General features: G+C 37.7%; 1 protein-coding gene across 6 annotated transcripts in view; it reads right to left on the minus strand.

Annotated features, from left to right (window-relative positions):
• Positions 1-26,422, minus strand: part of USP37 (ubiquitin specific peptidase 37) — a 99,790-nt gene that overhangs the window by 12,474 nt on the left and 60,894 nt on the right. For 5 of the 6 annotated variants that reach the window (XM_042950151.1, XM_042950149.1, XM_042950147.1 and 2 more), the window contains 7 exons: positions 25,913-26,030; positions 24,543-24,622; positions 21,852-22,016; positions 20,127-20,192; positions 17,328-17,469; positions 14,557-14,812; positions 2,188-2,354 (listed from right to left, as the gene is read on the minus strand). In XM_042950151.1, coding sequence (XP_042806085.1) covers positions 2,188-2,354; positions 14,557-14,812; positions 17,328-17,469; positions 20,127-20,192; positions 21,852-22,016; positions 24,543-24,622; positions 25,913-26,030 — 994 coding nt within the window. The remainder of the gene's footprint in view (positions 1-2,187; positions 2,355-14,556; positions 14,813-17,327; positions 17,470-20,126; positions 20,193-21,851; positions 22,017-24,542; positions 24,623-25,912; positions 26,031-26,422) is intronic. The other variant, XM_042950153.1, reaches the window with a different exon arrangement.

Consider the following 26,422-nt stretch of genomic DNA (forward strand, 5'->3'; position numbering starts at 1 on the left):
TTTAAGCTACCAATGTGATACTGAGTGCACGGCTGGGAAGAGGTGGGCACGCCTGAGCTGACGGTGAGCGGGTCCTAGTGTATTGCTGTCCCTAAGTCTATGACAGCAACAGAAACAATTTCCACAAGATCATTATTCAAACATTTCTATTTTATTCTTTTTTCTATTTTTTTCTTGCTTAAAAAAAACCCCGACACACGTAACAGATACTTGGTGAATACTAAATGAATGCTGCTGTTACTTTTCTAATACATCTGAGGTTCTCTTAGAAAGACAAGAACCTGTGAAAATGTCAACCTGATGACTAATTATAAAAATAGGGAAATGTTGACTCTAAAAATTTTTCCCTCTCACCTGCAGAGAAATTTATAAACTTCATGCATAAATGAAGAAAAGATGTAATTTAAGCAGAACCGTTTTATACTTTTCCCAAGTCTAGACTTGTTTTTAGTTACTAAAGTATATAAGAAGCTTAGAATGAGCTATTCTGCATTACAGTTCTGGGAGCAATAATACTGTATTCAGGAAAGAAACAGATATTCTCTAAGAGGAAATATGATTACTTAAACTCATCCAGCATATAAAGTCTGTGCTGAAACCCAGATGGTAAAAGATACTCTTTTAGCTATTAATAGAATGATGCAGGTATACCAAACTGAAGAGACCTCATATTCTATTCTCAGATGTGAAGATAGGTTCTTAAGATAGTTTTAACTGGGTAGCTGACAAGAAAGAGGATATATGTCCTTTGTGCATGAAAAAGAGGTATGCTGAATTTTTTCTTTCTCTGCACTATAAGGAACTATTGTTAAGAAATCAGACCTTGGTCTTTTAGATGAAAAATAAGTTTTCTAAAACAAATGATTACTATCCATTATTTGCAAAATAGCTGACATAAATACATCTTGATGATGAGGCAGCTAGGGAGATACTTCTCACAAATAAAAGGATACAGAACAGCTGGTTCTGAAAGCATTTTAAAGCAGCAGTTCTCAGCCTTGACTGAACACCAGAATCACTGGGAGGTTTTAAAAAATGGAGGAAGAAGTAAGGAGGAGGAAGGAAGCAAGGAGGAAGGAAGGAGAGAAGGGAGGCTGAGAGAAGGGGGAAGGGGGAGAGAGAGGGAGGAGGGGGAGGGGGGAGGGAGAGAGAGGGAGGGAGGGAGAGAGAGAAAAGGAAAGATATCTAGATGCCCAGACCATACCCCAGGATCCATTATATCAGAATTCCTGAGGGGAAGAACAATGCAAGTATCAGTATTTTTTAAAGCTCCCCAGATGATAGTAATGTGCAGTTAAGAATGAACCCCACTGTTCTAGAGAAATCAGATTTTAAGATTTTATTTTTAAGTAATCACTACACCCTATGAGGGGCGTGAACTTACAACCCGGAGATCAAGAGTCACATGCTTTACTGACTGACCAGCCAGGTGCCCTCAGACAAATTAGATTTATTAATCTGATTATTTGTAAACACTAAAATGGTGTGCTCATTCTAGGGAGTTTTGGTAAATTTTTATTACTAACATGACGTGGATTGCATAGGATCACACAACCATGAAAACATCACCTTTTAGTCAAGATACCTTAGGCAACTGCAATACCTCAGGCAAAAGCAACAGCTTTGGCAAATATAAGTATGAAGAATTAGAAATTTAAGATTAGATTACTATATAAGAAAAGAGCGGATAAATGTTCATCTTTTCCAGTCTATGACTGAAAGCTGAAATTTCAGATATTATTCAGATAATAGCCCTGAGAATTTTATGCTCAAATAATTCACAGGAAAGAATTCATATTGTGAGAAAGTGACCAGAACAATGCCTTAAAATATTAAAAAATCATGGTGGTATGCTGGCTATTTCTAAAGCTTGTAAAATAAAGTTGGACAGGGGATGATGTGTAATAACCCATCCTGCCTTAGCATGCAACGAATTACACTAATGGGAAGTAATCAACAATACATTTTGTTGCATTTGGAATTTCAAAAAAAGAAAAACTATCACTGTTTCTGTTTCAGAACCAAGGCAAAGTTCCAAACAAGTTTGTGTGTTTTGCTGGACCAATGCCTTAGTGTATGTAAATCACCTGGAACAATGCTTGGCACACAGTAAGTGCTTAATGCATGTTAGTTGTTGTTACTGGGGAAGACAGGTAAGGAGAAAACAGCAATAGAAGTATCTCTTACTTGTTCCTGAAGGCTCTGAGCCAATGCCTGCTGAAGTTCTTGCTCTTCCCTTTCACGTTCCATATCATACTGCTGGAGCCAATCAACCTCTCCTTGAGATCCCTCTGGAGTTTTATTTTCTTTATTCTCATCACAGTCTTTAGTTATCTCAGTAAAACTGGCAGGATCTGAGGAAGCAGAACAAGACGTAACTGGGAAATCCTCTCTAATAAACTGAAATCTCTGGACTAGAGTGACACCTACTGTTCAGAGAGTAACTGACCCGAACCTCATATATGACTTGCTTGGGACACACAATTTCATCTTGCTACATTTAGATCATGGTTTCTCAATCTCAGCACTACTGACATTCTGGGTGGGATAATTTTTTGTTGTTTGAGGGGGCTGTCCTATGCACTGCAGAATGTTCAGCAACATCCTTGGTCTCTACCTACTAGATGTCAATAGCAACCCCCTTCCCCAGATGTGACCACCAAAAATGACAGACATTGTCAATGTCCCCTGGGGGGCCAAAACTGTCCTTGGTTGGGAACCACTGATCTACAGCAATGTTCTGAAACGTAACCAATCAGGAAGCACTATGGCTGAGGATGGAGAAAAATGAACAGCCATATTCATAGCCGGTCACAATGTCACATAGCCAAGTATTAGGAATAAAGCATTGTTTAGAGTAAATGAAGAATTAGGCTAGAATGATTAAGCTAACATTGAGATTTTTTCTCATTATTAAATTAGGTCAAATGAGTGTGTGTTTTCATTAATAATCAAATAAACCTTGTACATATCCTAAATCAAAAGAGCTACATGAAATACGTAAACACTTCATGTACTGCACAAGTATATGACTATATATGTTTAAAACATCCACACAAGGAGAGAAGAAGAAAAAATCTTTCATTTCTTTCTGTTCCTTCTCAATCTCTAGACCACAGCTAGCTGGGATAAACAGTATGGTCATGATTTCGTTCTGGTTATTTGAACTGTGAGAACAAAAACATCTCATTATGATTTTTTTTTTTTTATTTTTTTTTTTCCCAACGTTTTTTATTTATTTTTGGGACAGAGAGAGACAGAGCATGAACGGGGGAGGGGCAGAGAGAGAGGGAGACACAGAGTCGGAAACAGGCTCCAGGCTCCGAGCCATCAGCCCAGAGCCTGACGCGGGGCTCGAACTCACGGACCGCGAGATCGTGACCTGGCTGAAGTCGGACGCTTAACCGACTGCGCCACCCAGGCGCCCTCATTATGATTTTTAATATAGGTAAGAGTGGGTAGACAGAGTTCAATGCTTTCTTTTTCTCAAACACTACAAAAGCAAATATTATCATCTTAACAAGTTAGGGAAAGTCTCATAAAAAGAATTTAACTGGCAAACAAGAATTACCTTTACAGATTCATTTTATATAGATTGTGTTAAAATTAGCATATGCTCTTTATCTGCCCTAATACTGTATCTTAACCACTTAAACGATAGATTTTCCACAGCACTACCAATTAATCTAAGGTTTACAACATCTTGACTTTAGACTCTAAATCAGTAAGTTGTCATCATTTTTTAATTGTATCAAATTGTTGACTGAATACTTACCATTAAAACTCTGAATACTCATTAAAAGAGAAAAACTCTTCGAATATATTAAGTGCAAAAGCAATATGATCCCAATTAAAAAATTATATAAAAGATGTAATTTCTGGGGCGCCTGGGTGGCTCAGTCAGTTAAGTGTCCGACTTCAGCTAGGTCACAATCTCGTGGTCTGTGAGTTTGAGTCCTGTGTCAGGCTCTGTGCTGACAGCTCAGAGTCTGGAGCCTGCTTCGGATTCTCTCTGCCCCTTCCTCGCTCACATTCTGTCTCTCTCTCTCTCTCTCTCAAAAATAAACAAACATTAAAAGATATAACTTCTTCCTTTCCTCTATTCTTGGAGAAAGTCATTTCCACAAGCTGGAAGGGGGAGCTCTGAAGTCTCTCTGACCCTGCCTGTCCCTCTGGCCTTAGCTTATTGGACCAGGAATGGATATTTGAGTCAACCAATCTGATTACTGCTGGAAATGTGGAACTGAGACATTCAAAATTAGCTGATGTTGAACATTTTAAGTGGAAGAAAGATTTGGGAGTTGAGGCTGCTATTTTAGACCTAAGATAAATATTATTACTTTTATTACCAAAATATACTCATTAAAAAAAGGTAATTTTTCTTAACCAATAATTTTCTGCATTCCAGGTACTGATGTGCCCCACAAATCCTAAAATCATACTACCAATTAATCCACGTGATAGAAAACCAAAGCATTACTTTGAGATGCTAAAATCAAGATAGATTTGTTATCAGGACAAGATTATCAGATGGATACAAACATTACTTAAGATCTATGGGAACAAATATGATCATGGAATAATAACACTCTTGTAAGGAACTTGATCAATGGATAGAAGGAAAGCCACATGTCAGAATTTAACATTTTTACACTGAACACATATCTTCTGCTTCTTCCCCTACACCAAATGAAACCTGCTCCTTTCCTATAGTCTATGTTTCAGTGAAAGGGATCACTATACACAGTTTTTTTTTTTTTAAGGTTTATTTTTATTTTTTGAGAGTGAGTGGGGGAGGGGCAGAGAGAGAGGGAGATGAGGATCTGAAGCAGGCTCTACACTGAGAGCAAAGAGCCCAATGTGGGGCTCAAACTCACAAACTGAGATCGTGACCTGAGCCGAAGTCAGAAGCTTAACCGACTGAGCCACCCCTGCACCTTATGTGCCTTTTTTAAAGACAGAAAGCTGGTGTCATTTTTTACTTATCCCTCATATCAGGTAAGTCATTATTTCCTAACTATCTCTTCAATCCATCGACTTTTCCTTCAAATGCCAAAACCTTGGCCTAAGGCATCATTAGTTTTTGACCTAGACAACTGAAGTAACTTCTTAACAGGTCTCACAGGATTACTTTGAATTTCTTCTCTCATAAATGTGCTATAGTGCAGCCAGAATGGTCTTTTTATTTTTTTAAACTTTTTTTTTTTTTTTTAATTTTTAATGTTTATTTATTTTTGAGAGAGAGAGAGAAACTGAGCGGGACAGGAACAGAGCCTGACATGGGGCTCGAACCCATGAACTGCGAGATCATGACCAGGACACTTAACCAACTGAGCCACCCAGGCACCCTTTTTAAAATTTTTTTAAAAAGTTTATTTATTTATTTTGAGAGGGAGTGAGAGCGAGTGAGAGCGACAGAGAGAGAGAGAGAGAGAGAGAGAGAGAGAGAGAGAGAGCGTGCGCGCGGTCACATGCATATGCAAGTGGGGGAGGGCAGAGAGAGTGGGAGAGAGGGAATCCCAGTGCAGAGTCTGATATGGTGCTCAAACTCATGAACCATTAGATCATGACCTGAGTCAAAGGTGGATGCTTAACCAATTGAGCCACCCAGGTGCTTTGAGAATGATCTTTTTCAAATATAAATCTTTATCAAACACTTGTTTGCTTATAACTATTCAATAACTTCCTAATGGTTCTGAAATAAAAGTCCAAACTTCTAAAAATGGGTTTAGGCCATGTAAAAACTAGAGATGCATAGCTTTTTCTCTTTTGCTTTTCTTCCTCAACACTATGCTCCAGTCATGCAGATCATTCTGAACTTTTTTGTTGCCTACTAACTTGCCATGGCCTCTCTCACATCTCAACCTCTGCACATACTCTTCCCTCTGGCTGGTGTCCGGAGACAGTGAAACCTTACTTGGCAGTCTTCTTGCCCCTCCTCAGTTGATTCATGAGACAATGTGCTGGGCCCCAAATAATTACTGAGAATCTACTATGCACCAGGAATTGTTGTGGAAGGTGGGACTACAGCAACAATTAAAGCAAGATGGCCCTTGTCCTCAAGTAGCTTAAGTGCAAAGACTCTGAGACGAGAATGAACTTAGCATATTTGTAGGAACAAAGAGAGACAAAGCCAGTATAGCTAAGTGGAGTGAAAGAGGGGAGAGTGGAGACAGGCCATAGTAAGAAGCGTGGATGGCTCAGTCAGTTAAGTGTCTGACTTTGGCTCAGGTCATGATTTCATGGTTCGTGAGTTCGAGACCTATATCCAGCTCCCTGCTGTTAACACAGCCTGTTTCGGATCCTCTGTCTCCCTCTCTCTGTGCCCCTCCCCAGCTTGTGGGGAGAAAGAAAGAAAGGAAAAAGAAGCTTGGATGAAGTGTAATGGCAAATCATAATAAGTTTTAAATGTTTACTTATTTATTTTGAGACGCAAGGGAGGGGGGGAGGGGCAGAGAGAGGGAAGGAGAGAGCATCCCAAGCAGGTTCCACCCTACCAGGGCAGAGCCCAAGGTAGGGCTCAATCCCATAAACCATGAGATCATGACCTGAGCCCAAATCAAGAGCTGGGTGCTTAACTAACAGAGCTAGCCACCCAGGCGCCCTGCCAAGTGGACGTTTTACGTAGGCATCTCAATACCAAAATTTAAAGCTCAGCTGAGAGATCCAAGCTAGAGGTATGAATTTGGTAGTTCATCGGTCTGTGAGGCTGTGGTAAAATATGAGATCACTCAGGGAGAGAGCTTCAGTAGCAAAAAGACAGCTAAGGATGGTATTCTGGGAATACTCCGACAATCAGAGTTCTGATGAGGGGAGGGAAACTAAAGTGACTTGGTTTAGTAGGAAGAAAACTCCCTGACAAGCATGGTGTCATGGAAGCTCAGAGAAAAAAAAAAATGTATAAAAGTTTTGAATGTTAAGGAAGGAGTGGTGAATTATGTGAAATACTGCTAATGTAAACTTGATAAACCATTTCAGGGGAGTGATGGGGAAGAAAGCCCACTTGCAGAGAGCTGGTGAGAGAATGGGTGGTGGTAAGAAAGTAGAGAGAATGAATAAAACACTTTCAGAGAATTCTGTTGTGAGTGGAGCAAAGAAAGAGAGCAGTAGCAGTAGGGGAATGTATGGTAACAAGAGAGTTTTTTAAAAATGGATTTTTACCCCATAACCAGTAAGGAAATCAAATTTGTAATCAAAAGTCTCCCAAAAAACAAGAGTCCAGGGCCAGATGGCTTTCCAGGGGAATTTTACAAACACTTAAGGAAGAGTTAACACCTATTCTCTTGAAGCTGTTCCAAAAAATAAAAATGGAAGGAAAACTTCCAAACTCTTTCTATGAAGCCAGCATTACCTTGATTCCAAAACCAGACAGAGACCCCACTAAAAAGGAGAACTACAGACAAATTTCCCTGATGAACATGGATGCAAAAATCCTCAACAAGATATTAGCCAACCGGATCCAACAATACATTCAAAAAATTATTCACCACGACCAAGTGGGATTTATACCTGGGATGCAGGGCTGGTTCAGTATCTGCAAAACAATTAACATGATTCATCACATCAATAAAAGAAAGGACAAGAACCATATGATCCTCTCAATAGCTGCAGAGAAAGCATTTGACAAAATACAGCATCCTTTCTTGATAAAAACTCTCAAGAAAATAGGGATAGAAGGAGCATACCTCGAGATCATAAAAGCCATATATGAACAACCCAACGCTAATATCATCCTCAATGGGGAAAAACTGAGAGCTTTCCCCCTAAGGTCAGGAACAAGACAGGGATGTCCACTCTTGCCCCTGTTATTCAACATAGTATTAGAAGTCTTAGTCTCTGCAATCAGACGACACAACGAAATAAAAGGCATCCAAATCGGCCAGGAGGAGGTCAAATTTTCACTCTTCGCAGAAGACATGATACTCTATATGGAAGACCCTAAAGATTCCACCAAAAAACTGCTCGAACTGATTCATGAATTAAGCAAAGTTGCAGGATATAAAATCAACACACAGAAATCGGTTGCATTCCTATACACCAACAATGAAGCAACAAAAAGAGAAATCAAGGAATTGATCCCATTTACAATTGCACCAAAAGCCATAAAATACTTAGGAATGAATCTAACCAAAGAGGTGAAAAATTTACACACTTAAAACTATAGAAAACTTCTGGAAGAAATTGAAGAAGACACAAAAAAAATGGAAAAAGATTCCATGCTCCTGGATAGGAAGAACAAATATTGCTAAAACATCGATACTACCCAAAGCAATCTACATATGCAATGCAATCCCTATCAAAATAACACCAGCATTCTTCACAGAGCTAGAACAAGTAATCCTAAAACTTGTGTGGAACCAGAAAAGACCAAGCAATCTTGAAAAAGAAAACCAAAGCAGGAGGCATCACAATCCTGGACTTCAAGCTATACTACAAAGCTGTAATCATCAAGAAAGTATGTTACTGGCACAAGAACAGACACTCAGATCAATGGAACAGAACAGAGAACCCAGAAATGGACCCACAAACGTATGGCCAACTAATCTTTGACAAAGCAGGAAAGAATATCCAGTGGAATAAAGACAGTCTCTTCAGCAAGTGGTGCTGGGAAAACTGGACAGCAACATGCAGAAGAATGAACCTGGACCACTTTCTTACACCATACACAAAAATAAACTCAAAATGGATGAAAGACCTCAATGTAAGACAGGAAGCCATCAAAACCCATGAGGAGAAAGCAGGCAAAAACCTCTTTGATCTTGGCCGCAGCAAGTTCTTACTCAATGCATCTTCGGAGGCAAGGGAAACAAAAGCAAAAACTAACTACTGGGACCTCAACAAACTAAAAAGCTTCTGCACAGCAAAGGAAACAATCGGCAAAACTAAAGGCAACCGACAGAATGGGAGAAGGTATTTGCAAACGACATTATCAGATAAAGGGTTAGTATCCAAAATCTATAAAGAACTTATCAAAGTCAACACCCAAGAAACAAATAATAATACAGTGAAGAAATGAGCAAAAAACAGGAATAGACACTTCTCCAAAGAAGACATCCAGATGGCCAACCGACACATGAAAAATTGCTCAACTTCACTTATCATCAGGGAAATACAAATCAAAACCACAATGAGATACTACCTTACACCTGTCAGAATGGCTAACATTAACAACTCAGGCAACAACAGATGTTGGCGAGGATGTGGAGAAAGAGGATCTCTTTTGCATTGTTGGTGGGAATGCAAGCTGGTGCAGCCACTCTGGAAAACAGAGGTTCCTCAGAAAACTAAAAATAAAATCACCCTATGACCCAGCAATTGCACTACTAGGTATTTATCCAAGGGATACAGGTGTGCTGTTTCGAAGGGACACATGGCACCCCAATGTTTATAGCAGCACTATCAACAACAGTCAAAGTATGGAAAGAGCCCAAATGCTCATCAATGGATGAATGGAAAAAGAAGATGTGGTATATATATACAATGGAGTATTACTCGGCAATCAAAAAGAATGAAATCTTGCCATTTGCAACTACGTGGATGGAACTGGAGGGTATTATGCTAAATGAAATTAGTCAGAGAAAGACAAATATCATATGACTTCACTCATATGAGGTCGTTAAGAGACAAAACAGATGAACATAAGGGAAGGGAAACAAAAATAATATAAAAACAGGGAGGGGGACAAAACATAAGAGACTCATAAATATGGAGAACAAATTGAGGGTTACTGGAGGGGTTGTGGGAGGGGAATGGGCTAAATGGGGAAGGGGCACTAAGGAATCTACTCCTGAAATAGTTGCACTATATGCTAACTAATTTGGATGTACATTTTTAAAAAATAAAAATAAAAATGGATTTTTAGGGGCACTTGGATGGCTCAGTCGGTTAAGCATCGCCTTCGGCTCAGGTCATGATCTCGAGGTTTGTGAGTGGTTCATGAGTTTGAGTCCCACATGAGGTTCTCAGCTCTCTGCTGTCAGCACAGAGCTCACTTTAGATACTCTGTTTTCCTCTCTTTGCCCCTCCCCCTCTCCCTTCCTCCCTCCCTCTCTCTCTCAAAAATAAACATTAAAAAAAAAAAGATGGGTTTTTAATCATTTTAGAGATTAAGGCACACGAGAGTAATTTACAAGAGAGGGAAGACTTGATGCAGAAGAGAAGGTATAATTTCAAGACAGAAGGTCAAGAAACAAGTGGATGAAATTCTGAGTATGAATGGAGGGACTGGCCTTAAAGAGCAGGGATATTTCCTCCATAACAAAAGTGAAGGCAGAATGTTCATCTGATTACATCTATTTTCTTTCTTTCTTTTTTTTTTTTTTTAAGTTTATTTATTTTTGAGAGAGAGAACAAGCCTGAGCGGGGAGGCGTGGAGAGACAGAGAGGGAGGGAGAGAATCCCAAGCAGGTCTGCACTGCAGTGCAGAGCCCAAGGCGGGACTTGACCCCATGAACTGTGAAATCATAACCTGAACCGAAATCAAGACACTTAACCAACTGAGCCACCCAGGTGCCCATGACTGGAAACCGTAATGAGATCAAGTCATCACTGACAACAGAACAGGACACTAGGTTAAGCTGGACGGAGAGAAGGTATCTGAAATCAAGATTTCAAAGGTGGCACAGTTACTGATGATGACAAAGTCAAGGGAAGGGTTTCTCAAACATTAGCATGCATCAGAATGACTTGGGAGTCAAAACACAGAATGCCAACTCCTACATCCAGAGTTTCTTATTCAGTAAGTCTGGGGTGGGGCCATTAATGGCATTTCCAGCAATTTCCCACGTGATACTGATGATCTGTGAAAATACTCTGAGAACCACTGGTCTAAAACAGGACTACTGTCAGTGATCAAGATGGGGTAGGAAAAAAGATCTTTGGAATTAAGATCAGGAACTGAGAAACCAGGATTTTGAAAGGATCATTTATGAAGATGCTGAGGGCTCTACGATGTTGATGAGAGAACCTGAAAGGTAAAAGACAGCTATAGGAAGAGATAGATAGGTGGCAAAGTTTAATGTCTTACACTTCGAGAAGCTGGATTTTTGTAGAATAAAAAGAGGCAGAGGTCTGGTGATGGCAGTGAGTAACAAGAAAAAAACTCATCCCATCTCCAAGGTCTGAAGTTTTATGGTATGGGAAAAAACAACTTATGCTTAAAGAACAATAGGGCAATCCACAACGGGAGCCTTTCAAAGGAAAAACTGGCCGTGAATACATACTAAAGACACCTAACAATCAAATGCAGTGGGTAAACTCTGGGTTCTAGGTGGGGAAAAAAAGTATAAAAAATATTTTGGAGAACAACTGGAGAAATGTGTGTGGCCTCTACACTGGAATTATATATGGACACAGCGTTAATATTGCTGAGATAACTGTTATGTAAAATAATTTCCATATATTTAGGAGACTGAGGCTGAAGTGTTTTAGGGTGAAGAATCATGATACCTGCAATTCCAAACAGTTGCTTTAAAAAGGAAAAGTGCACAGGGCATCTGGGTGGCTCAGCTGAACGTCCAGCTCTTGGTTTTGGCTCAGGTCATGATTTCACGGTTGTGGGTTTGAGCCTCACATTAGGCTCTGTGATGACAGTGCAGAGCCTGCTTGGGATTCGTACTCTCTCTCTCAAAAATAAAAAACAAAAAACTTAAAAAAAAAAAGGAAGAAAGAAAAAAAAGTGCATACATACATGTATGTAGTCTGCAAAGATGGCCTCCAATGAACTACGCAGTACTCTTACTACCAGTATTCTTTACTCTGGTGTAGGCACCCCCACAGTGAACATGGGAGTGCTTTAAGCAACAAAATGTGGTGGAATTGATTCTGTGCTGATTTTAAGCTTAAATAAAGGAGACCTGGTAGCTTCTTCCCCTTCTGTGCTTTTGGGAGCCCTGAACTGTAATGTAAGAAGCTTAGCTATCTTGCTAGAGAGAACACAAGGAGAAGGAGACGCCCTGAGATTACATGAAGAGATGAAAAGATGAAGAGGGGGAGGGGAAAAAAGAATGGAGAGGATATCTAGCCATCCCAGCAGACTCTTCTAACCAACATCACCAAGGTGCCTAGATGAGCCATCTAGGATGTTACAACCTAGTCAAACCCCAGCCAACATCACAGGAAGCAGAGGAGCTACTAGCTAAGACCAGTCAATCCAAGAGTTATGAGAGATAATGTTATTGCTGTTTTAAGATACTAATTTCGGGTAACTGCTGCACAACCATACACACACAGACACACACAATGACACAATGACACAATGACACAATGACACACAGACACACACAGACACACACACACACTGTGAGGGAAGAAAGCAAATGTGACGAAATGTTAAATAATGTATCTATTCAATTTCTCTCTAGATTTGAACATTTTTAAAGTAAAAAACTTATGGAGAATATGATATTTGATACTGCTAATTTTTAAAAGTATGATAATGGGATTGAGGATATGTTTTCTTAAAAAGGAGCTCTTTTAGAGACATTGAAATCTTTACTGATGAAATGATCTAATATCTTGGATTTAGATCTAGGGGTGCCTGGGTGTCTCAGTCGGTTGAGCGTCTGACTCTTGATTTCAGCTGAGATCATGATCTCACGGTTTGTGAAACTGAGCCCCATGTCAGGCTCCATGCAAACAGCGCAGAGCCTGCCTGGGATTCTCTCTCCCTCTGCTCGCGCTCTCTCTCTCAAAATAAACATTAAGAAAAATAATCTAGGGGATGGGGTAGAGAAGGAAGATAGGGTATAGATGAAACAAGATTGACTTTTTGATAATTACTGTTGATAATGGGTACAAGGGTGAAGATTCATTATACTCATCTCTCTACTTCTGTCCTTGGTCTATATTTTCCAGAAATTAAAAAAAAAAAAAAAAAAAAAAGTCTGCAGGAAAAGCAAGGTCTTTGGGTTTCGGTTATAGTAAGAAGGTGAATGGAACCATGACATTAAAGAAACGGGAAACACAACAAAGGCTTGCCTCCAATTGGGGAAGACAGGAGCTAGAGAACAGACAGTTTTACAAAAAGGATATAAAGTACTTACTAACAAGTTTGCTCTCCCCAAAGCTCTTATACAGTTGCAAGCCACCTGTGGTTATTAATGATTTTGATAACTCAGTGTTCTCCCTCATTGGCACAGATAATAAGGTAGAACTAATTGTATAGAAGAATAACTTCCTTTGTTAATTTTAGGGAGATGTAAGACGGAGCAAAGAAGTGGAAGGAAGAGGTGAATGCAGGAATTACTGGTGAAAGGTAAAAGCACTGATATTAACCAATAATATGTAAGGGTGGTGACTATGAGTTTAAGAAAAGAAAGGGATTTCCTAAGGATACTTGCATCAAGAAAGGGAAAAAAAGGGAACACTCAGATCCAAAAACCATCAGCTTTTTGTTTCCATTTAAACTGAGAATATACTAATTCTTATTTTCACTTGCACATAAACTCAGTTGATGAGACTTAACCCCAAAGAATACAGAAAATAATTATGATGTACTACTGTTCTCTTCATCTCCAAAATTTCAGGCTTGATGTACTGAAACACATCAGCTACACAGATATAGATAATGTGGATATCAGGAGAAAAATATTAGATTGTTACAGGAAGAGACAGTAAAAGTTTTTACACCTATAACTGTTAAAATACCCACAGTACAAGGCAAGGAGGCTCAGCTCTGTTGTTATCATTGACAGATTTGAGAAATAACAAAATAGAAATAATTAGTACAAAATAATTTTCTATCCATATAGCCCTTTACAATATATGTATATTTGATCTAACATTCTAATCACAACTTTCCAAAGCATGCCTGGTGTATCCCCATACAGTGATCAGAAAGCTGACTGTCAAAGTGGTTAAATCTCCTATTTAGAAATTCATAGCTAGTCAGTGGTACAGCCAAGATTAGAGGCTCAGGGGTGCCTGGGTGGCTCAGTGGGTTAAGCATCTGACTCAGGTCACGATCTCAAGGTCATGAGTTTGAGCCTGCTTGGGATTCTCTCCCCACCGCCACCCCCCCCGCCCCCGCCCCGGCCTTCTGCTGCTCATAGGTGCTCTCCTTCAAAATAAATAAGCTTAAAAAAAAAAAAAAAATATTAGAGGCTCAAAACTTGACCTCTTAGTTCAGTGGTGTTTCTATCATTATAAAGGGATGAACCCAAAGAATGGAGAACTCAATCTATACACTAAAACTCAGTACAAATTCAAATACAGAAAAATGAGGAAAGAATTATACAAATTTCTGAGAGAGCAGTGGTGAGGAAAAAAGTGGCCAAAAAATGACACATTTACTTATGTGCACAAAGGAATCCTAACTTTTCTTTTGATGTACACTTAAAGGGATAAGGCATACTTTACCAGCAGCCTCTGGATACTACTCAAAATATTTACTCCTTGTTTTTTAAACTGCTTTGGGGGGTGGGGGGAAAGCATGAAAATATTATTAGCCTTGTTACACAGATTCATTTCACCTCCCATTATTGAGAAGCTGCTTGTCCCGATAAGGCTACAGAACACCGCTGTGCCTTAACAGATGATTCTTTTCATTAAACCTACCAGGCTCTGCAAGTGTTTTGGGCTTCTCCGTTTCCACAGGGTCTTGATTTTCAGGCATTTCTTGAATATCATCTTCTGCAAATCCAGTATCTGGGCTGCTGGTTGGTTTATCATCATCTTCATGACTCAGGGATGGTGAAGCTTCTCTCTTACTTATCTCTAAAACGGCTGCTAGAAGCTCTTCTTCACTCATCCCATCAAATCCAGAGTTTTCCAATTCAGACTTATCAGGCTCTATTCTGCATGATTTGGAATCCTGAAGAAGAGAGTTACTTTTAGAGGAAACCAGAATGCCTATGAATATAGCAGTCTTAGAGTTTAAAGTGAGAAGTTTATTTCTAAAAAGTTTCCTTTCTTTGAAGTTTTAGGTTATTTAACAATCAATAACCAATATATAAACTCACTGGCAAGCCTAATTTTCTTTTAAATAAATACACGGGGATACAGGTTTATTTTATTAAGTATGCTATTTGTAGAAATTTAGAAAATACCTAAAAATAATAAAACAAATTCACTCAAAATTCATCACTCAGGGATAATTCCTACAGGTATCTTTGGTGTATTTTCTTTCAGTTACACGTGTACTACACTAGAAATGTTTTCACTACACCTCATATTTACTTTTATTCTTATTATAATTAAAAACTTTTTTTCACGTTCGAGAGAGAGTGTAAGCATGTGCGCATGCACAAGTAGAGGAGGGGCAGAGGGAGAGAGGGAGAGAAAGAAACCCAATCAGGCTCCACGCTGTCAGAGCAGAGCCCAAGGTGGGGTTCGATCCCATGAATCATGAGATCATGATGTGAGCAAAAATCAAAGGCTTTCATTTCTCATTCTGACTTTCATTTCTCATTCAGGGTGAGCAACCACAAACTATCTTTAGCTTTGAAATTAGATGGGAAACAAGTCAATAAAAAATAACTATTAAATTGTTACCTAACCAAAAGGGAGATTTAAAATCAAACAGTCACACGAGATGATGCAAACTCCTAGAGAAGCTTGTATCTTCAAGGTATTAACTATTATTATGTGTCAAGATCGAAAATGATGAAGTTACACCTTCTCACATCCATTATTTAAACCTTTAAATTAAAACAAAAAAAATTTTTTTAATGTTTATTTTTGAGACAGAGGGAGACAGAGTGTGAGTGGGGAGGGGCAGAGAGAGAGAGGGAGACACAGAATCTGAAGCAGGCTCCAAGCTCCGAGCTGTCAGCACAGAGCACAATGCGGGGCTCGAATTCACGAACTGTGAGATCATGACCTGAGCCGAAGTTGGACGCCTAACCGACTGAGCCACCCGGGCACCTCAATTATTTAAACCTTTAGATGACCTGATTGGCCTGTTGATGTAAAATGTTTACTAGAGTCTCCCATATATTAAAAATTAGTATTAAAAAAAAAATGAGTAATTATTTTGGGACCAATATGTGAAAGTAGCTCTGAACCTGTAACAACTTTCATTTCTTAAGTCTCAATCCTGGAAACAACTTAAGTGTCCATCAATAGATAAGTAAAAATGTGGCATATACAATGGAATACTATTCCACCACAAACAAGAAATGAAATCTTGCCATTTGTAACAACATGGATAGATCTTGAAGTTATTACACTAAATGAAATAAGTCAGAAAAAGACAAGTACCATATGATCTCACTTACACGTGGAATCTGAAAAACACAAAAAACTTCCCACCAAGCTCATAGATGTAGAAACAGACTAGTGGTTGCTAGGGACCAGAGGTGGTGTGAGAGAGAGAGAGAGAGTGTGTGTGTGTGTGTGTGTGTGTGTGTGTGTATGCACGCGCGGGTGCTGGTGTGAAGTGGGTAAAGCAGGCCAAAAGGTACAAACGTCCAGTTATAAAATAAATAAGTCATGAGGATGTAACGTACAGAATTAGGCTATTGTTAATAACCTGTTGTGGGGCACCTGGGTGGCTCAGTCAGTTGAGTGTCTGACTTCAACTCTGGTCATGATCTCACAGTTCGTGAGTTTGAGCCCCGTGTTGGGCTCTGTGCTGACAGCCCAGAGCCTGGAGCCTGCTTTCAGAATCTGTGTCTTCACTAGTCTCTGCCCCTTGCGTACTCACACTCTGTCTCTCTCTCTCTCTGTCTCAAAAACAGATAAACATTAAAAAATATATATATTATATGCATATTTGAAAGCTGCATAAGAAAACAGATCTTAGAAGTCCTCATAAGAAAAAAAATTGGGGGGAGGTAACTGTGTATGGTAACAGATGTTAACTAGACTTACTGTGGTGATATTATTGCAATACATACAAATATTGAATTATTATGCTGTATGCTTGAAACAAATATGTCAATTATACTTCAAATAAAAAAAAATCCCAGGGGCATCTGGATGGCTCAGTCGGTTAAGCGTCTGACTTCAGCTCAGGTCATGATCTCAGTTTGTGAGTTTGAGTGTCGTGTCAGGCTCAGTGCTGTCAGCTCAGAGCCTGGAGCCTCCTTTGGATTCTCTGTCTTCCTCTCTGTCTGCCCCTCCCCTGCGCGCTCTCTCTCAATAAATAAATAAACATTAAAAAAAAAAAAAAAAAGAATAACTTAAATCCCAATCCATTTTTAAACAGACTGGTTTTATAGTTATAGAAAGTACACTCTTTAAAACTAGTGTTTCAACAGATCCATTAAGTTTATGATCTACCCTGTGTATTTATTATGTTTGCTGATGCTGGTTATAAAGGCATGTGTTTGGACAGTAAGAGCTATACAAATATTTGCCAAGTATTTTGATGAGAAATTACTTACTTTTTCTAAGTCTTCCTGCTGTTGTTCACAGCCTGACACTTCACAAAGTCTCTGGCTAAGGGCCACAGAGCGTTTTAGCTCATCCTCACTGTCGGAATCAAGGCATAAAGCCAAGGAACTCTTGGATTTGAAGGTGAAATTCCTGTAATTTAAGAAAATAAAAACCTATATGAGTCTGATAAATAAATACTTGTCCTTGTTATTTCCTTGATGCATATAATACCAAAATAAAACAAAAAACTTTTCCATTATGGAATGATTTACAGAGAAAAAAGGATACAGAAGAGATATATTTAAGCATTACCTTTGCCCCACTCCAAAACAGCCATGCTTTGAAAATTAGACAATTCTTATGCTATTATATATCATCCGTAAACCAATCACTTTGTGCCTTTTTTCTTTTAATGATCAACCCCAAAGTAGTTTTTGTTTTTATAAAGCAAGTACTCTACTGAATGCATGCAGACATGGCAATGAATAAATGTTTTTGACAACTTTGTGCATGAGGACTAATTTTTGATCTTTTTAATTATGATCCATGTATTCTAAAATTAACAGTAACATTCCACTTATCCAATTATATGTAAGTCAGACTTCCGGCAACCTCTAGTTTCCAGAACGCAGGGATTCAAAACTAAGAAAAAAGGCTTCTCAGGAAAGCAGTAGTTTCAAAGCCCATGCACTTTACTCTTTAGACAGGGACCCTTTCTTTCCCAGGAAATGGTGCATAAAATAAGGTAGCAAGTTCATCAAGAAATGAGAGCTAGGAAATGAGAGAGAATAACCACAAAAAGGGCAATAAAGAACTATAAAGTCATTTAATATAAACTGTTTTGTAAGAATTAAAAGCCTCTGAGGGCATGATCATATTAAAACACAGTGTAATAGGTGATACTCATAATGCTGATTCTAAGTCATTAAAATATATTTAAATTACCTTCAGTTTATTTTATTTAAGAATATAAAGAATTCTGTAAGGTTACAGAGTACAGAACCATCTAAAATGGCTAAGCATTTTAAAGATCGATGCTTAAAAAGGCAAGCTTTGGCTACGTAAAATATCATTCTTCAATGATACCAGATAAGTAAGGTGTTACTGCATTGTCTTCTAAGTGAGCTGAAAATAAACTAAAAGAAAAAGTGGAAAAGGTCAAAGAGCACGAATTTTCTTTGATGAAGGTTAACGTAAATTTGTATACTATACTAAAAAAAAAAAAAAAAAGTAAAATGGAAATTGGAAAAATGCAATTCATCTAAATGTAAAAATTGTAAATAAACATATAGAATGATGGCACCAAGAAATAAGAGGCCACAATGGAAACCAGGAGGATCGCATAGCAATGTAGATCAAAGAAAAGAGGCAAGTGGTCAGTGATAAACCCAAACATAGTCTGTGGCTGAGAGCACCCAGGATATCACTGCACTCCAGCCTACACACTTGAATAGCCTCCCATTAGGTGTTCAAAAGGGTTTTTAGCGTAACTTAGAAATAGCCAATCAGCCGTCTTAATTCCTCATTTCTGATTTCATGCTCACCAAGCAAAACTGAATGTATTAATTTGTTTATGCATGTAAATACTTTGCTGAAGGAGGGTGACACCTGGCCACTAAAATACCAGGGTCAAATGTGACAAAGGACATTGTAGAGGAACCAATGGTATTCTTATTCATAACTCAGCCTCTTTTAAGTTTGATCGGCATGACAGGTCTTCTAGGGCCTAATTAATTATCCTTTATTGATCAGCTCTCAAATTCTCATACCAGTAGACCCTGGAGAACAGATGACCATGCCAAATATAATGATGCCCAATGAAACCATCTCTTTCTTGAAACTATAGTGATTTGGTACATAAAGAGTGCATTCCATTAATAATTACTATATTCACAGAAGGCAGCTTGCCTGTAGTAAGGAAAAATATTCATCTTGTAAATGCATCACTTGCTCACTTTCTAAGCAGCCAAGTGGTATTGCTCATTTGTATCTTGAGAACGGGCAAGAGTATTCATATCGGTACCATTTCAGATTTCTAGTCATGTTAGTCATCTGGTTTTAATTGCACTGAAAAATAATTAACAGGAGGAAAAGAAAATAGCAGTTCCCAAATGTCATTTTATGGTTATATTAGCCCCCCAAAGCCCTTAAACAACAAAGTGTTTAATTTTAAAGATAAATGACAACCAAGTCATTTAGAATTGTCTAATCAGGAACTGTGGTTCTAGTTAAATCACAGAGGAGATATATTTAAAAAAAGTATTTTCTTCTCTTCTTGGACAAACTTTTCCATTGTAAGTAAAAAATATAAAACATTTGTAGAATAGCTACATTTCACTGTGTGTTTGTTTTCTTGCTCCCTATCAGAACTGCGCCAGTTAAGTGTCTAAAACAAGGAAGTCCCAGACTGGCTAGCAACAGGCAAAAGATAATTTGGGATTTCCAGGTGTATTTTTGAGGAATAGTGCTTTACACCAACAGGGGTTATTTTATCTCTTCAATCCTTAAAATTCCTTGTCATCAGTTAATTTCTACAGTTGTGGGATGAAAATATTACATATTAACAGATGACTTAAGTTTAAAAACAAAATTTTGAGAGGATCATCTGAATGTGCTTCACTATTAAAGACTTTGTTATACCCTACATTACAGTTTAAGGCAGATTCAGGAAAATTACAAAGTATAGTAATACAGAGCAGTTATCATGCAAAGAGAAACAAAGAAAAGGGGAAGGGATAATCTCAGAAATTAGGGCAAGCCAAATCCTTAAAAATACAAATTTTGGGTACACAAGAAATATAACTCACTTTGAAGGTGTAGAAGGGCTGGTGATGCAGGAATTCACCATTTGAGAGGCTTTCAATGGTCTAGAACTATCAGAAAATTAGAAAATATATAATGTATATAATTACATTACTAAAATATATATTTAACTTACAAAACGAATTATTCTATACTATAGTCCCTTATGTATCCTTTTGAAAAGCAAAAAACTATAATACTTCTACTAGCAATAGAAGCCAAAAGAGAAAACAAGATACCATCTCTAGGCTCTTCCTGATCCAATGATCTAAATAAACAGCATTGGAAATGAAGTCAAAGGGAATGCATATGAAGAGGACAACTTTGGAAAAATTATCTTGTCTCAGTTCTTTACTTTTAAGCAATAAAATAATAATAGCTCTCATTTATTGAGGACTTACTGGCTATCAGACACTGTAGTAAGAGCTCACGTGTATTACCTCATTTAATGTTCACAACCATCCTGTTATATTCCCTACAGACAGGTCAAAGAATGTGTCCAGTCTTAAAGCTATTCAATTGTGGAGTCAGTCATGCAGCCTGGTTTCAGCCTGTGAAATAAACCGCCTATACTAATGGCCAGAAAGAGTAACAGTTCTACCAGCAGTGGGCACTTTGCATGAAGCAGAAACAAATTCTGAAGAAAGGCCGTAAGAGAAAATCCAGAAACACTAAGACTCTGGGAAAATGTCTTTATTAGTAAGTAGACCCATTGAGGCCTTTAGGATAAACTTATATGATGTGGTATATATGTCCATTTCTAATCCAAGGGAAATACATTTTATAAAAAGGCATCAATTCATGTTAGCAAACGTTCATTCACTTTCTGAAAGGTCTATTCCACTTTAGCCAAGAGACCTGGTTCTTCCAGTTGCTAACTGCATAACCTTAAGAAAATCACTTAATCTTCTTGGATCTTCTCTGTAAAATTAAAAATTTAGACAAAATCTCTACGATCCTTTTTCACCTCTAAAGATTGAGAACTTTATGATTCTACCAAATTAGAGTTCAAGTATAAAAAAGAACTACAGTACATGGCTCCAAAGTAATCCAAGTATGCAGAAGGAAGAGCTACATTCAGAGAAGTCCTATGGTTTTCCCAGCATATGTGATGAAGCAAGATCAAAAGTAAAGGTTACTACTTTTCTCATGGAAAAACTTCTAGGAGCCACAAAAGTTCTTCACTCACACTGGTGACGATACATTTATGAAGACCAATCAATCTGGGGGGCCCTGGCATAACATTTAGTATACTGTTTCTCAAACTTGCATATTCCAGACAGTCAGCAAAGGCATTGTTAAAAATACTGATTTTCTCAGATCTACTGAAACAGAACTTCTAGGGAAAGAACACAGGAATTGGTTATTTTTTATTTTTTTTTTAGTGTTCAGGTGACTTTTATGAACATGCAAATTCCAATTTATATTCCTAAAATGTATCAAGCTTATCTTCTAGTAATCTAAGAGAGTAAGTGTACTCTCTAAAAAGGTAACTTTTTATGAAAGGCAATTAATGCACTTGGAAAAATTTTGTTTAAGCATTTTATTTAATTACTTCCATAAGGAAGTAACTTAACACAAAATCCTAAAATAAAGCAAAATTAAAATCTCCTTCTTGGTCTGATTTTACCGGGGAGTCATGTTATCTAGTTCAGTCACTGTTTTGATCAGATATTAAAGCCCTTTAACTTCAAAAGGGAAGAGAAAGAAATTCTCTCTCAAGGACTTACATTGCCGTATGTGCACTCCAACCAAGGGTGAAAGGCGGTTTTGTACTTTCAGTGCAATGAGAGGACAGGGTCAGGTATCTTGGAATGAAGACTTGCTGCCCAATCTTGTTGTTAAGTGAGAGAGTGACGTTGAAGCTGTATCGTTTCAAATGAAGAATGAGAATCCTGAAAAACAGGACATGATGACATTACTAGCTGACACCTAACAGATACTAGCTAGCTCTCTTATAGGTGAAAAGAGATCACTGTAACTAATCATGTGACATAGCTTTTGACTTAAAGAATACATTTGGCTAAACTAAAGATCCTTCAAAAAACATTTACTGAATATCTGCCATGTGCCAGGCACTACTATATAAGTAAAAATAAAACATGGGCATAAGGTGGATAAGTGAGGTTTGGGTAAAATATTTATAATGTTCCCAGAAAAAAAGAAAACAAAAACACCAAATAAAACGCATTTTATTTTAAAATGTGGTACTGGGTTAAATCCTTATTTACTTCAATGTGATGTAGTTTACAAAAAAAAATAGGTGTTATATAACCATTACTGGTAATTTAATTAAAGTGTTAAACAGCCCTTATGTTTGAGGGTGAACATTAAGTTTTTCAAAATGATTTTTGACAAGAACTACTCTTACTTCAGTGTAGCACCTTCTCTGGAGAGAGCTAAGAGAGAAAAAGTTTTCTCCACTTTTTTCTCTGCAAAAAGTTCTACAAAACGTACATGCCAAATCTGGCTTGTGGGTCTGAAAAGGCTTTTTAGCTCTGTAGAAGCACTTCTTTTTAGTTACTATTGTGCCAACCTTTTCACCTGTGATACAGACCATAATCTCTGCTAGATGGACTAAATATATCTCACAGCCCACAAGAACACTTTAAAATTTGAATTTCAGAACTCTTATGGGAATAAACCTCAATTTTAGGCAAAATGTCTGATTTATGGAAATCTGTTTTCTTTCTTCCCGTACATAGTTTTTCACGGAAGCCACAAACTAAAAAAAATTATAAACTGAAGTTACTGACTGCATTCCTCTTTAAAAAGTATGCTAGAACTCATAATCTTCAAATTCATAACCTAAGAGAACATAAGGATCCAAATGATACGAAGAAATTAAAACTCATGTCATATGTCAAATATTTTGACTAAAGTTTCATATAATCCTACCAAAAAAAGGTACTATGAAACAGATAGATAGATGATAGTCAAAATCACTGATCTATAAAGTAGACTAAAACTGAACATATTTGATAAAGACACCAGGCACATCAAGAATAAAAGTAGACTGGGGCGCCTGGGTGGCTCAGTCGGTTGAGTGTCCGACTTCAGCGCAGGTCACGATCTCACGGTCCGTGAGTTCGAGCCCCGCATCGGGCTCTGGGCTGATGGCCCAGAGCCTGGAGCCTGCTTCCGATTCTGTGTCTCCCTCTCTCTCTGCTCCTCCCCCGTTCATGCTCTGTCTCTCTCTGTCTCAAAAATAAATAAACGTTAAAAAAAAATTAAAAAAAAAAAAAAAGAATAAAAGTAGACTGGATTTAATACTGAAATGAACAAAAACAGAGCAAGTCCAATAATCTGGATTTATGATACAAAGGCTTCTAAAGTTCAGAATAAATTATCCTGTAACATAAGTGACCTACCAGAAAAAATAGAAAACCAAGGAAAATAATTCCCGTATTTTTTTTCCCCTTAAAAGACCAAACAGCTAGCCACTGGAAAAGGGAACAGACATTCAGCTTGCCAGGTCAAATGAGTATTTAAAACTATACACTGCTTTCCTTAGTTAATGATAACTGATAACAATCAATCCCTTGCCTTAAGGTTTGCTCCCTCCCACCTCCTGCCTCAAAACACTCACAAATAGGAAAAGACTAAATCTCTTGAGTAAAAAATGGTCAACATAACAATACTGCTGATTTAGAAAGTCATTCCTTTAAAAGAAATTCATTTTCTAACAAGAAGATTATGGAATGTAAAAGAACTAATCTCTAGTCTCTAGGGGCTAGGTTCCAGAAATCCTATGCTTACAGAAAAGAGAAGCTAATAAAAGAAAGTAATGCACTCTGCAGGAAAAGTGCCACATAAATACTTAATAATAACCTTGTTTGTGGTTGAGATCTATTCTTGGAAAGAACTAAAAGCTGCACTATCATCACATCACATTGTGTCTAACTAGTTTGGTTTTATGTATGTTTACATACAGCTGATACAAGTTAATTTCGTTCCTAATTCAGAACTGTTTAGATCATAGGAAACTTACTAACTTACAAGATCCTTTGTAGAAAATTACTCTTCTTGTTTTATGTTCATGCACACCCTATCATATGTTTGTGGCAGATTTTCACTGAAGGCTCAGGATAAGAGAGGGAGACTAGCACATAACCAAACAACAAATTACAACTGAATGTTATACATTACCAAATTAAAAATGTACTAGCTGATCCCTACCACTGGTCCAAAGTCTCACCAGCCACATCCTCTTCCTGCCATCTTCTGGGGACTCTCAAGTGACTTCCCTTCTTCAGCATTCCAAATATTCTTCCTTTATAATGGAAGAGCATTCTAACTTCCCTCCCCCTACCCTCTCACATCTCCGCTTTGCTTTACCAATCCATTCTGGTGAGCCTCGCTTATTCAGTAATATCTGTAAATACTTCAAAGAAGAAAAACTGAAGAGCAATTAATTTTACCTGGGTAGCCTGTTAAATTTGTGCCTGACAAGAGCACACTTCCCACCACACTTCTCACAGGAATACTCAAGTTCTTCTGCCTGTAAAAAGACGAGAGGGAAAAATAAAGAAGCATGAAGTTGAATCAGCATTACCCCATTCAATGCTAATACTCTTCTCTAGTCATACTACTAGTTCAGTGCAATGACAACTCCGACCAGTTTAAATTTTGTGTCTAGAGCCACAAGCCTTACTAAATTAAGACCTAATCCTCAAAACAGTCATCTTATAATATCATGCCCTATTTCAGAATTCCTAATTTCCTTTTTTACCATGGAAACATCTCAATTTATGATAGCAACTAGACTCTACAGTAGCAGATTCTCAACCTTTTCCCCATGGATGCACAAGAACCACTGCCAAGAGTATATCCAGATTTTAACATTTGGCCATAGCAGAGATAAGATCACCTTCAGGTTAGGCGGAGTTCCTGGTCTGTTAGGTGTAACTCTACCCCTTTCTTATAATGGAACTCAATCTTCTGGTGACAGCCCACTAAGAACAACTGCTCTAAAAGGACCAAAGTTTGGGGTGGATATCATTACCTAGAGAAAACTGAAACAAGAAATCCTTAAAAAACGGGGGTAAAAGATACACAGGAAAAGCTTCAAATTCTATGATAATAACAGGAATAGTAAGGAATGATAAAACAAAAAAAGCAGAGTATTTATCTTTGGGTGGAGCTGAATGTTCATCATTTAAAGAATAGAATTTTTTTTTTTTAACCTTAGGAAGACAACGCTGCCCATTTGCTACAACAAAACAAGAACCACTATTAAATAGACAAAGGGTGATCCTGGCAAATTTCCATCAGTTATAAGGACAGCTACACAATAGGTCCAATTATGCCCCCAAAACTTGCTGAATATCTCTAAGAGTAAATCACAGAAACATATTTATCTATAGCCTTGGATATATATGACTTTTCCCTTTTGTTTCTAATAGGGTACATACCACCTAAGGAAAAGCAAAGAGTATTTTTTCATTCCTCAGATCTTAGATACAAACTTACATCGTGTCTCCAATTTTTACCGCTACTACCAAATTTTAGCATATGCTTCAAGTTAGTACTTGTTTACAAGTAACTGCTTGTAAGGTGATCTAAAACACCTGCTATTGAGTTAAATGTATAATCTACTTAAGCAATCAACAGTCTTCAACAAATTAACAACTAGGTTTATCAAGCTTTTAAAAATACTTTTTATAAATATTTCTTATTTGTTTTCCCTTCATATTTGTTGAAACTCTGCCTTAAAGAAACCAATTTCAAATACTATTATCTATGATATATAAAATTTAGTTATGTGAAAATACCAAAAGATATTACTTACCCTAAAGAAAAGATCAAGAGAATCTTGAATTGAACGAGGAGGGAGTGGCTTTTTCCTTCGAGGAAGGTCAATGGAGAGGTCATTAAACTGTTCTCTTTTGGGAATAATCTCTCCACATCTGTATGAATAAAAGACAAATGGAAGCATTTAGAAGTCTAACTATGCAATACAAAATAAATACAACTAGACTTCAGAAACACTGTTTCCCTCATCAGGTACCAATAGACTAGGACTAGGCATAAGCAATGTACAACACAGTGGACTTCACCTTTAGGAAATCAACACAGGAAGAACCTCAACTGCAAGTGTTTAAATACTCCATTAGAACGCTAAGTTTTTACATTTTATTTTTTTTTTAAAAGCCCCAAAAGTTAAAAAAAAAAACCAAAAAACTGAAGTATAACATATAGAAAAGTGAACCAAAGGTGTACAGTTTCATGAATGATCAGTTAACACCACTCAAATCAAGAAATAAAATATTATAAGGTCCCTAGAAGCCCCCTCACATGC

The sequence above is a fragment of the Panthera leo genome, chromosome C1, assembly GCF_018350215.1.
Source record: "Panthera leo isolate Ple1 chromosome C1, P.leo_Ple1_pat1.1, whole genome shotgun sequence".
Taxonomy (NCBI): Eukaryota; Metazoa; Chordata; class Mammalia; order Carnivora; family Felidae; genus Panthera; species Panthera leo.